At 39.1% G+C, this 13,537-nt stretch overlaps 1 protein-coding gene across 3 annotated transcripts in view; it reads left to right on the top strand.

The window, feature by feature from the left end:
* The window catches only part of LOC140479869 (uncharacterized), an 88,547-nt gene that overhangs the window by 28,360 nt on the left and 46,650 nt on the right, over positions 1-13,537 (top strand). For all 3 annotated transcript variants that reach the window (XM_072574198.1, XM_072574197.1, XM_072574196.1), the window contains exons 3-6: positions 1,163-1,235; positions 8,795-8,957; positions 9,966-10,125; positions 11,239-11,362. In XM_072574198.1, the coding sequence (XP_072430299.1) occupies positions 1,163-1,235; positions 8,795-8,957; positions 9,966-10,125; positions 11,239-11,362 (520 nt within the window). The remainder of the gene's footprint in view (positions 1-1,162; positions 1,236-8,794; positions 8,958-9,965; positions 10,126-11,238; positions 11,363-13,537) is intronic.

Raw genomic sequence — 13,537 nt, 5'->3', positions numbered from 1 at the left:
TGCCTGTAAGTTTCTTCCAAACCACCACTGACTTAGAAATATATCACTGTTCCTTCAGTCTCACTTGGTGAAAATCCTGGAATTCCCTCCCTAACTGTATTGTGGGTCTACTTAAGGCAAGTGGACATCGGTGTTTCAAGAAGGTGGCTCACCACCATCTTCTGAAGGATAGCTAAGGATGGGGAATATATCCTGGCCCAGCCAGTGACACGTACATCTGAGTAATGACTAAAAAATATACCATCGCAGCACTTAACAAACTCCTTTCTCTAGGCACTGACTCCACAGTGCTGCCTGGCAACTGTCTGAGACTGAACCAGAAGGTTCTCAATCCTGATATCATATTTGACGATGAGACGAGCTTCCAATAGCATTTATAATGCATCATTATAACCTCCTGACTCCAACACTGGCTCAGCTCATTTGCTGTTGAAGTCCTTCTCCATGCCTTTATTACTTCCCAGTTGGCTAATGTAACAATTTCTGGACACTCTTCCACACTCCATAGATATGAAGTCACCCAGAACTGTGATCAATCTTGTATCCACAACCCCTGTCTTTTTCTGACCTACGTTGGTTCTTGGTTTAAGAAGGTCTTCTTTATTATAATTCTTATCCTTGTTCATAAACCCGTTCATGGCCTTGACACCACCTAATTTTTATAATCAGCTCCACTACTTTAATTCTGGCATCCTCAGTTTCAAGGGCTACATGATTTGCGGTCTTGTCTTCAGTTGCCAGGGTTCTAACCTTTTGTAACTCCTTCCCTCCTTTTTAGATCACTCTTTAAAGTACTGTGACCAAGTTTTTGGTCATTTGACCTAACCCTTCCTTTGTAGTTCAATATCAGTTTTCACATAATGACATTCCTACAACCGCCTTTATTTATATTAAAGGTAAGTTGTTCTTGTAAAATGGTGTTCTCAAATGTTTATTACACTTGACAAGACCCAGTAAAACTACATAGATATTAAACTGCCTGAAATGCAAGTTAGATACGAGATAAGTAATGTTTCCCTAGTTTTGCTATTTCTGATAGTATGTTTCAAAAAACTTGTTGATCAACATTCTTCTGTCATGTTTTGTTGTTGCTTTAAGGAAGCATGTTAACTAGCCAACGAGGAATCTCAACTTAGTATTCATATCACATTTCTTTTGACAGTATCTAAGAAGAATGGCATCTCTTCGTCATCGATATCATACACAGATGAATATAAAATTTTAAGCACTGTAAGGTAAAGTGGATAAAGAGTACAGTAATGATTATTCAAACTCCTTAAGCGTGGTGGATGCAGAAAGTAGGATAAATTGTCCAGTATGTTGAACAATTGATGCAAGACACCTTAGCCACCAAGACTTTAAGATTCTTTTCAAAATACAGACAGAAGTTAAAAGATATTTTGTTAAATTTGATTTCACCACACTGATTGAAAAGATATTCTTTTATTTTTGCTTTTACGTAGCCACACATACAGTGCAGTTGTACTACAACATTCCATTCTGTGTCATTTGTATAATTCAATTATGATCATCCCTGTCCTTCCTAGTGTTTGTCTTTCAATGTTTTTGCATTCAGAAACAGGTCATTAAGCCATGTAGATCAAAAAAGATTCTCGTCACAGTCTGTAGATGTTAACTAATCTGAACTAGAGGAATTATATTTGGTTGTAAGGACTGAAAAAAGAGGGGAAAAAAAAGTAGGATTCCTACTCTGATTATAGCCTAGAAATTTTGCTATAAATTATATAGAAGTAGTCAGCAGCTGAGGATTCAGATATGAAATCACTTCACCTGCACATCCACCAATGTCATTTATTGTATTTGTTGCTCCCGATGCAGTCTCCTCTACATTGAGGAGACTGGACGCCTCCTCGCAGAGCACTTCAGAGAACATCTCCGGGACACTCGCACCAATCAACCCCAATGCCCCATAGCCCAACATTTCAACTCCCCCCTCCCCCTCTGCCAAGGACATGCAGGTCCTGGATCTCCTCCACCGCCACTCCTTCACCACCCAACACCTGGAGGAAGAATGCCTCCTCTTCTGCCTCGGTACACTTCAACCCCAGGGCATCAATGTGAACTTCACCAGTTTCCTCATTTCCCCTCCCCCTACCTTACCTTCGTTCCAACCTTCCAGCTCAGCACTGTACTCATGACCTGACCTACCTGCCACTCTCCCTTCCCACCTATCTGCTCCACCCTCCCCTCTGATCTATCCCCTCCATCCCCACCCCCATTCACACATTGTACTCTATGCTACCTTCTCCCCAGCCCCCACACCCCCCGTTTATCTCTCCACCCTGGAGGCTTCCTGCCTCTATTTCTGATGAAGGGCTTTTGCCCGAAACATCGATTTTCCTGCTCCTCGGATGTTGCCTGAACTGTTGTGCTTTTCCAACACCACTCTGATCTAAACTGTGAAATCACTCTCATTGAGTTTAAGGTATCCTACCTTTTCTGTCTATGTACAAAAAATTCCAGTTTTTGAGAGAAGTAGGAACTGGTGAAAGAGAAAAGTTAAAATTGTATTCTATGAACAATTTAAATATTTCAGTTAAAGGAACAGTAATTTAGAGATCCAAAACCTTTAGAAAAAAATTAAGACTGATTCAATTCCATTAACGACTTAGATATAGGAATAGAAGGCTCTATAGCCAAATTTGTGGATGCCACAACTGCACGGGACGGTAAATTGCAATGAGAAAATAAGAATCTTCAAATGAATATGGATAGGCTAAGAGAGTGGCAGATGGAGTTTAATCTGGGTAAGTGTGAAGTCATGCATTTTAGTCAGAAAAATGGGAAGGCAACCTGTTATCAGAATGGGGAGAGACTTTGGGATGCTATGCTACATAGGGATCTGAGTGTCCAGAAAACTGGCATGCAGGTACAGCAGATAATAAAGAAAGGGAATGGAATGTTGGATTTTGTAGATAAAGGATTAGAATATAAAGGTAAGGAAGTATTGTTGCAACTATACAAGGCATTGGTGAGACCATATTGTGCACTGTTTTGGTCCCCTTATTTGAGGAAAGATATAGTGGCATTGGAGGCAGTTCAGAGGAGGTTTACTCGATTGATCCCAGAGATGAGGGGTTTGTCGTACAAAGAGCAATTGAACAGTTTACTCCTATACTCTCTGGAATTTAGAAGAATGAGGGGAGATCAAATTGAGGTATTCAAGATGATAAAAGGTATTGATAAAATAAACTTTGGAGTCTTGGGATAAGGGGTAGCAAATTTAAAACCGTTGAGGAGAAACTACTTCTCTCAAAGGGTTATGAATCTGTGGAATTCACAAAGTGTGATGGATACTGGACAGAGTAAATTTGAGGAGGAGCTAGACAAATTTTTAATTGGTAATGAGTTTAAAGAGCGAAGGCGAGAAAGTGGTGAGTAGCATATCAGCCATGATCGAATGGCATAGCAGACCCAATGGACAAATGGCCTAATTCTGCTCCTGTAACTTTTGAACATCTATGCTGACGTAGATCCAGTTGCTAGTGATGTTGTTGTTGATGTTAATTCTTGCTGATCGTTTCAACTTTTTCAACTCTAGTGCATGGTGAATATGGCAGCTGTTCCTTCTCTTTTGCTTACCAGTTTAGATCTCAATAATGTACAACTTTAGAATCTGGGATAACAACAACTTTTGCTGGGTCCCAGTTTTTCACAACTTGATCCTGTGCATATACAATTTGACCTTTCAGCAACATATCTTTCTATAAATCTTGAGTTCCTTTGGGTAATGTGTTGACGAACTGATGATGATGTTGAAAGCACACACTGTTCAGCAAATTTCTTAACGTTCTGGAGGTGAGTAGTGTCCCATTATTTCATGTTACTTTTTCAGGAATCCCTTGCTTGGTGAACAGAACTCATAGGTTTTTATTTACTTGTGGGAATGCCATTTATTGCTCATCTATAGTTATCCTTGAGAAGATGTTGGTGAGCTGTCTTCTTGAACCACTGCAATCCATGGGCTGCAAGTTGACCCATAATGCCATTAGGGAGGGAATTCCTGCACTTTGACCCAGTGACAATAAAGGAACAGTGACATATTTCCAAGTCAGGATGGTGAGTGGTGTCGAGGGAAACTTGTAGCAGGTGGTGTTTCCATGTGAGATCTCAGCTGAAGTAATCATGGAAGTTTTCAAACCCTTCACTGTTTGGATAACCTGAAACCTTATTAGTTGTAATCTGCAACTATGGTATGTCATACTTGACTGTGAATAAATCTGCTCCTATATTGTGCCAAAGTCTGAATGGTACAGGGTGACCTTCAGTTAAGGTCAGAGTTCCTTTCCTGGAAATCATGTATTTAAGAGAAAAGACTTTGTGAAGCATTCCTTCCAATAGGAATCAACATTAAAATTGGAATTAGTGTCAGTAGCACCTTCCTTAGCAAAAAGAAATTACACCTCTACCCTGTAAATTGAAATTTGGAACTTCTATGTGGAATTCCTACATTTGGAATAACCATTAAAACAAAAACCATTTCTAAAATATTTTTAGATTTAGTAAGATTCAACTGACAGCACTGACTGTAGAATGCAGCTAGGAGACTGCTGCCTGGGGTCTTTACAAGGGGGTCACATTTATTCACTGGGCTCTGGACCACCAATTGAGATTATTGCTTGTTCCAGGCTATGTCATGGCTGCCTGGTGCCATCTTTTCAGGGCTCTGTAGTATTCCCTTTATCTTCTACCTCCGTCTTCAGGGTTCACTCAGGCCATTGCTTAGAATCATAGAGTACAGCATGGAAACAAACCCTTTGGTCCAACTTGTCCATGCCGGCCAGATATCCGGAGTTAATCTAGTTTCCTGGCTGTCTGCTGGTCTTTGGCCTTCCTCCCTGTCCTACTGACTAGCAGTGTGTTAGTCATGGACATCTGCTGCCTCTCTTTAGGTGGAGCTGGCCAGTGCTGCAGATTTCCAGCATTGAATTGTGGCTCACAGCCAGTGGGGAGGCATGGAGAGCTGCAGGTTGTTGTCTGGGCTATGGCTTTGGCTTCTACGGTCCACATGGAGTTTGGCAGCTCTCCAGCATTGTTCCATTGGTTGTGGTCCATATTGTACCCCAAAGACTCATCCATTCTGACCACTACTTCAGTGAGGAGATATGAGAGCTGCTGAGCTTGTCTGTCTCCATTGTCTGGTCAGGTCATGTTGGTAGTAGTGCCCCGCGTGACTTCTCAGGGATTCTAGCAGGCAGCTCTGCTAAGTAGTCTGGGTCTGGTGAGTGGTAGGTGCCTTGGGCAGTGGACAAGGAGAGATCACAAATCAGAAAGTGGCAGTGGTCTCTAGTCAGAGAGGGAGAGATAATGCCACAATTGTGCTACTCTGGTCAGGTGAAGTACTAGAGGACTGTAAACAACAAAGAGCATTGTTCTCGAGAGTGTGTTGCTGGGAAAGCACAGCAGGTCAGGCAGCATTGGAGAAGCAGGAGAATCAATGTTTTGGGCAACAACATTGAGCATCACAGGATTAATGAGATTTCTGATCTTAATAACATAATGATATTAAAGCAAACAATGCTTTAAGGAGTAACCTTAAATACCTACTCCCTGTACTCTAGTAGCGGTCGTTTCTTCTTTCTGCTGTGTACTCTTGTACTTCTGGCACATATTATATGTAGGCACTATTTCTTCAGTGTCTACCCAACTATCCTGGCTTTGAGATTCCACTTCTCCATTCCTTCATGTATCTTTTGGAAAAGATTTCTGTGCATCTTTTTGGTCCAGTAATTCTACATCCAGTCAGAACACTGTCTTCTCATGAAACATCATTTCTGGTTGACTCTATTTCCTGTATCCTATCAGCCATCCTTGGATCATTTGCTGAGGCATCAACTGTTCATCTTTATTAATCTCCCCTCAAATTTGATTCTGTTTCAATGAATCTTTGCACATGATGTATTATCTCCCATTTTCTTCTTTTGGCAGCAACAGAGAGAGACCAGTACCTTTTCCCCTCCTGGCATGCATTTTGGAGTGAAACCATATGTCCGCCATCCTATTGGTACTCTACACCTAATTTGCTCTTGGACAGTGTTCACCTTGCATTAGTAACATTCTCCTATGAGAGATGTGTGTGGAATTTCACGCATCCATACACAACTAGCAAAATCTCTCATGCCAAATTGGCATATCTGTCTCATCTGATGTTAAAGTTTATGATGCAGATGCTATTGCTTTTTTTCTTCTCCTTGCTTTCTCTGTTATGGAAAAATCTACTTTTCTGATTTTGGTGAAAATCCTCTTGTGACTGTGACCACTGATATCCAACATCCATTTTTCATCAGCTCCTTTTCAGTTTGCTGTGTGTTCTGACGTGTGATGTCTAAAGGAACTTGAGCACAAAGCGAGCCAAGGAATGTCCTTTTTTAGTGTTTTCTTGACCATTTGTTAGATTGAGCCAGGCAGCAGGCTCTCCTGAATCTGGTAACATGCAATGAAACAGGAGCAATAAATGACCTCATGACAGAAGAGCTTTTTGGTGACAGTGATAACAACATATTAGAACTTTTAATATGAGTTTGAAAGGGAGAAGTGTGGGTGCGTGACATGTTACAATGAGGGAATGAAGGCAATGCTGGTTACAGTGAACTGGAAAGAAAGGTCAACAGAGTTGCAGGGGTTGCATTTTAAGGACACATTTAATAACACTCAGCAAAGATTTATCCCAGTGAGAAAGAAGCACCTTTTGAGAAGAATAAAATCCAAAAGAACTGTGAATACTGTAAATCAGAAATAAAAGCAGAAATTGCTGGAAAAGCTCAGCAGTTTAGCAGCATCTGTGGAGAGAAATCCGAGTTAATATTTTGGCCAAGGTGACCCTTTCTCAGGAGGGGTCTGAGGAAGGATCTCCGGATCCAAAACACACGCTGTAGGTGGAGAAAGTTTTGGATCCGGTGACCCTTCCTCAGACCCCTCCTGAGAAAGGGTCACCCTGGCCAAAATATTAACTCTGATTTCTCTCCACAGATGCTGCCAAACCTGCTGAGCTTTTCCAGCAATTTCTGTTTTGTGCCTTTTGAGAAGATATGCCATCTGTGGATAAATAAGGAAGCTAAGGATAGTATTAAACTTGAAAGAAATATTACATAAATCTCCAAAGATTAGTGATAGATGAGAGGATTGTGCAGACTTTGAAAACCAGCAAAGAGTTGATATAAAGACAGAAAGATTAGGAAGGCAAATGAAATGTTGCCAGTTATCACAAAGGGAATGGAAAATAAAACTAGAGAATCTTTAGTTGTACAGTGCCTTTTCTGGAGTACACATTTTTTGGTCTCCTGATTTAAAAATCTATAATTGCCTTCAACGTAGTTCAGAGAATTTTCACTTAACTCATTCTCTCCTATGAAGAAGAGTCAAATAATTGGAATTTAGAAGAATGAGATGTGATCTTATTGAAGCATAAAATTTTGAGCACCCTGAATAAGATGGATATCCAGATGTTGCTCCTTTCTGTGGAAGAGACAATTGTTAAGGCACTTTGTTGAAGAAGAGGTCTGCCTTTTAAAACAGATGAATAAAATTATTTTATAGAGTTGTTGTATGTGAAATTGTCTTCATCAGAAACTAGTGGAAGCTGTGTTCTTTATTCAAAACAGAGTTGAATATTTGAATAATTTTCACTGTTTCATTACCAGCTTTGACTGCCTGCATCCCACTGCTTTCACTCTCTCTTCTTGCGCACTAGGCTATCTGTGTGGTTTCGAGTTATCATAAGAAATCTGCAATCTAATAACTAATTGGCTTTTCTTTTGAATTTTCCTTTCTAAAGCCATCCCCATGACATCACTGATAACTTAGGCCTTGTAATCAGGCAGAAGTGCTAATTACCTATTCTGCCAAATCTGTCCCCAACTCTCTTCTTTCTTGGAATTTAAAAAAAAATTAAAGTATAACAATTTGTAAAACCCCAATCGGAACACCTCCCTATGAGACTCTGACTCTACTAATCTATCCGTAGTCATCACAGATGTTCTTATCGTTTTCTGCAGATGTGTCTATCTTACATCACCTTGCCAGTAAAACAACCTGGGCCATCCTTTAACAATCACCTATCCCAATAACGTTGTTGCACAGAATTCAAAACTGGCTATAAAGCACTCTCATTTCTCCATTTTACTCTAAATTATATTAAAGTCCCAAAACATAGGCATAGTCTAAACCTTGTGTTTGTAACATTAATGATCCCTGTTAATATATTTGTTTGGGCAGACACCCGTTTTAAACAACAGTGTTAGCATCTTTCTACTCTTTTATAATGTGTATTTGAAATAGACGTCAATGAAGAAAATTTAGTTTCAATTTAGCTTCTCTATCTTGAAATCTTTCTTGAAACCTCTTCCATTTAACTGCTAGGACAAAGAAAGGAAAACAACATAAGTTACTGGTCAAAATACTCATAGTCACAAATACTTCTCTCACCAAAGTAACCATTATTCATTTATATATTAGAAATTGTGTTGTCAGACTATTCTTGCCTAAGTCCCTTGTGTGCTTTACTGTTTAATGAGGTCACTGAATATCATTAAGACTTGACATTTTAGCCTTTGCTGGATATACATTTCATTCAGTATCATTTCTTGCCTGTTTGAGATCAGGCGAGTTGGCAGAGATCAAACGTCTTTGGATTGTGCATCATCTTATTACACAATCTAGTAATGTTAAGTCATGTTTAGATTTTTTAATATAAAGGTATGAACATGTAAGGCTTATTTCTTAAAGGAAGAATTCTGTCCTTTGATACAGCATTTGTATCTTCCTTCTCTTGTAGCAGTATACACGAAGAAACCAATAAGAAAAAGGAGCTGCAACACCAGGAAGTTGAGCAGAAAAATGTATTGCAAATCAGAAAAACGAAATGGAAACATCAGGACCAAGTTAAGGAATGTGAAACGAAAGAAATAAGAGAAAAAGAACTACAGAGGAAATTCAATGTATGTACAACATATTGTGAAGTTACAGCTAACTATTTTGTGCTTTGTATAGTCAAAAGCTTTTAAACTAATGAAAAGTCAGTTCAAAGTTGCAGCTTAGCTTCTTGTACACATTGTGCTGTATTGCAATAATCAATGTAATAAATTTATCCCAGATGGTTTCACAATCTTAGACACAATTGATTTTCACCATCATCCTTTCTCTTCTGCTGTGCCTATGTTATGAAAAGCTGTGGATTTTGTTCTCCTTGAAGTTTTTTCAGTCTTTTTTTGCTACCTTTGTTCAAAACTGATACTGAGCAAATATAAAGTGTAGAAGTAGAAATATTGGAAATACACAATAGCCAGGTTAGGGTGCATCTTTCAGAGTTGTTCAATCTTACTGTTTTTATTTCTTTTGAGTGAAACCTCAACAGCAAGACAAAGCATTACGTTAATAAAGGATCCTCTGAAACATGTTGGTTCTTTTGAGGGAAAATTGGATGTAAATTTGAAAGTCTGGAAGGACAAGATTTGGAGATTACAATTGAAATAATTCTATATTGTCCAGGAAAGAGCTATTGTAGATACAGCATAATGGAATCGATGACCTCAGTGCCCTAAACTTGCAAAATTGAAACTGTTTTGTTTTCATGTGCCATCTGACTAATTTTGCAATTCGAAGTATTTCTTTGTGATCATCACCACACTGGGTAACATCTTGAACCTTCAAGGTACACTCAATGTTACCTTGGCATTTTTCACTGGAATGTGTTCTGATTTTAGATTTCTAATTTTTAATGCAGCTAGCATTTCATTGGTTGGATGCATTGGTTATCCTGATTGCAATACTATCGATCACCTAGCAAGACACACTGCAAGAAACCACTTAGTTAGGGAATGCTATAAAGTTTTTAATTGCACCACACAAGACAGGTCTGAAATGACTCAAACTTTGAGAAATTCTGTTTCTCCTTTCATCATTATCATTAGTGACAATTTTTGTTTTACTTGTTTGTTTGTGTTTAGCTCACAGGCCTGGAGGTTCCTATATATAAAGTTCAAGTGCAGCAGCTTTTAAAGGGAGGAAAACTGGACCTCACTGTGAAACCGGGTGAAGTAGTGGAAATTATCCGTATGGTTGACTGTCCTACTGGAAAGTGGCTAGCCAGAACTCATGATGGGAATTGTATGTAAATAATTTGCTGCTCTTATATTTTAATTCTTTATCCCTATCTGTTTTAATTTCTGATTTGAAGGAACTGGTATTGGACTGGGGTGGACAAAGTTAAAAATCGCACAACACCAGGTTATGGTTTAACAGATTTATTTGGAAGCACTAGCTTTCGGGGTGCTGCTCTTTCATCTGTTACTTCCAGAAACTCTTGCATCCCAAAAATTTGTAATACTTAGATTTAAAATTCCTCAATCATGATGAAGCATAGGGTTACTGTCTCTTTTTTTTTCCAGTATATTTACTGTACAGTGAGCTTCAGTATCCTGGGTGCTTAACCCCAGGAAGTGCAATATTCAGGAGTGTTCAACCTGAATGAGTGTCAGTGCCTTCAAAATGAGAGAGAAAAATTGGGGGGGGAAGGCCAAATGGAACAAAAATGTCCTTGAGACAAAAGACAATTATGATTTAAGGTGAAGAAATTTCCCTTCAGTTCCAAGTATTTCTTATAAAGCAGCCAGTAATACTTGGAGATGAACATTATATTGAACTTCCATTTTGAAGTAAATAATACAAGTCAACAACATGTTTGTTTCACAAATTTTGCTGTTTCATTATAGTGTTCCTTACCGGTCTGACATGTGATTTTAAGCTGTCCACACGGATGAGGAAATGATTTGGATTCTTTAATCCTTTGTTACTTAGATCAACTCATTTACAAACGCCTACCCATCCAATGCAGAAAGATTTGTATTTACATAAGTACTTCTCACGCCCACTGAATTTCTCAATGCACTTTACAGCTGATGAAGTGCTTTTGAAGTCTAGTCACTGTTGTAATATAAATTAACACTGGGTGGAAGGCCACCATAGAGTTAGCATGTCAAGCCCTCTTTTTTAAAAAAAATAGATTTTTGTGCTCTCACAACATTTTATTTTACAGATCTGCTTTTAACTGGCTTCAAACTTAAAGTATTTCCCAGAAAAGTTGTGAAACAGCTGCTTTCACCCTTTGCTAATCTATTCAATCAGATGGGATGAAGACCTGTTGGGTAATGATGGGTAATGAAATATTTCATTGCTGCTTCTGAAAGGTCCATCAAGGAGTCTGACTTTTTATTATTACAGATGGTTACATCCAGATTGACGCTGTGAAAGTGGATAATGCCGAAATTAAGGAAATTAGTAAAAGAATTTTGAAACAACCAGAGACATTTGAGGAAATATATGATGACGTTGGTCTTCCTGAAATGTAGGTACAAATTTCTTTCAGTAAACAATTTACCTACTTTTGGTACAGCAAAATAAATATGTTGCTACTTGTTTTTTCTCTTCTGTATAGATTTTTTTTTATTTCTTCAAATTAAACAGATCCTTTTTGTTAATACACCTATCTTTTCTTTATATTCTGTTCCCTCTACCAATTGGCATTCACATGCAATGGAAAATTCCAAAAGATTAAATGTTACCACCAGAAGCAGGTAAGTTAGGGTCAGGTAGAGTATTAAAATATCTCAAACCAAACCTAAATTGGCCTTCAGTCAAAACATCTGCTGTATTTAAGAAACATGGAAGTAAGGGAGGACTGCCAATCCTGACCGGGAGGCGGGTTGGCTAGCTAAATATTTTAGAGGCTGACAGTCTCTTTTGACTTGCTTCGCACGTTGATTCATGGCTGATGTGTTTTTTGACTCTTGGAAAACCTGCAATTCAAAGGAGGCGAGAACACGTTTAATGACTAAGTCCTACTTGAAGGTGAAGCGAAACAAGAGCATTTTCCCCAAACATCATCTTTGCAAACTCCTACACAAGCACTGCCAGTCAGTCATAAGGTCATAGAAACATACAGTACAGAAGAGGCCTTTTGGTCCATCGAGTCTGTGCTGCAAAAATACACTGTGACCTACATTCATAACCACTTGGCCCATAGCTTTGAATGGAATGACACTTTAGAAAGTACTTGGATGAGCTTTTAAAGGTTGTGAGGTTTTGCATCTCAACTGTTCTCCCAGGCAGTGCATTCCAGAAGACCTCCACCTTCTGGGTGAAAATGTTTTTTCCTCCAATGCCTTATTAAATCTCCTGCCTTAGGTTTTAAAATTATGGCCCGATTGTCGTTGAACATAATCCACATTCTTGTTACATTTCCAAGAACTGGGATTATGGGGAGAATGAGGTTGAGAAGCTTATCTGCCATGATTGAATGGTGGAGCAGACTCGCTGAGCTGAATGGCCTAATTTCTGTCCCATGTCTTATGGTCATATGGGATTTGGACATCATCCCTAGGGATAACAACTGAGATCCTACGTTTCCACCCTCTTTCATCCACAGAATTATAGATCAGTCCTTTGCTCAGCTCCAGGAGCAACTGCAGGCTCTCAATCTTCTTCTGCAGCCTCCTTTTATACAATCATGCTGACTTCTGGTAGAGAACCTGTTGAGTGAAAGAATGGTCTGCTGTAAAACGAGGACTCCAAAGGCTGCAAGGAAACCTGCATATCGATACTTCACATCTAAAGCTTTGTGACAGAATCCCTCCAGTGTGAGAGCAGGCTATTCAATCTCTGGAGAGCTCCAACCCAGACTCCTACCCTGTCCCTGTAAGCCTGCATTTCCCATGGCTAATCCACCTAACCTGCACATCTTTGGATTGAGGGAGGAAACCAGAGCACCCAGCAGAGACCCACACATAACTGGGAGAATGGGCAAATTCTACAGAGGCAGTCACCTGAGTGGGGAAATGAACCTGGGTCCCTGGTGCTGTGAGGTAGCAGTGCTAACCACTGAGCCATTGTGCTGCCCTAAATGGGAAAGTAAGCAAAAGTAAATGACAAAAGGATGTTGATGCAAATCAACAAAGCAGAAGATGATAATACACCAGTAAAGAAATGAAAGATGGATCTAGATGAGGTGTAAGTAAAATAAAGTCGTCATAGTCTGTTCAGACCATAGGGCTGTTTTCCCATTAGAGAGAGATAACTGTTGGTGGTTTAACCTGAGAGTCACCATGCCTCAGATGAGAAAAAAGTTTGAGATGCAGAATCCTTCATTGTGTGGGAATTGAATATATGCTGATAGTAGCACTGTGTTACAAACAAGCTGTCCAGCCGAATGGGCTAGTATTATGATTGAAATCAGTGAGTCTAAAATCTACAAAATGCACTGTTAGCAATACTTAAGAATTTCTTGATTAAATCCCAACTTCTTATTTTAGTTTCTTCCTCTTTTTTTTTTCTTTTAGTTCTTCACTGGCTATTGTCACTATTTCATCAGCTTGTAAACTTGGTTTTGTGGAGTTTAGCAATATAGGCCAAATGCTTCAGTATAGATCAAACTTGATACCTTATGGTTCCTGCTGTTTACAGTCGTACCCAGTCATGAGATTGATATTTTCCAAGACTTCTGTGCTGAATTTAAGATTATTTT

This window comes from Chiloscyllium punctatum, chromosome 7 (genome assembly GCF_047496795.1).
Source record: "Chiloscyllium punctatum isolate Juve2018m chromosome 7, sChiPun1.3, whole genome shotgun sequence".
Taxonomy (NCBI): domain Eukaryota; kingdom Metazoa; phylum Chordata; class Chondrichthyes; order Orectolobiformes; family Hemiscylliidae; genus Chiloscyllium; species Chiloscyllium punctatum.
The sequence above is the reverse complement of the archived record's forward strand: the minus strand, read 5'-3'. Positions and strand labels throughout refer to the sequence as shown.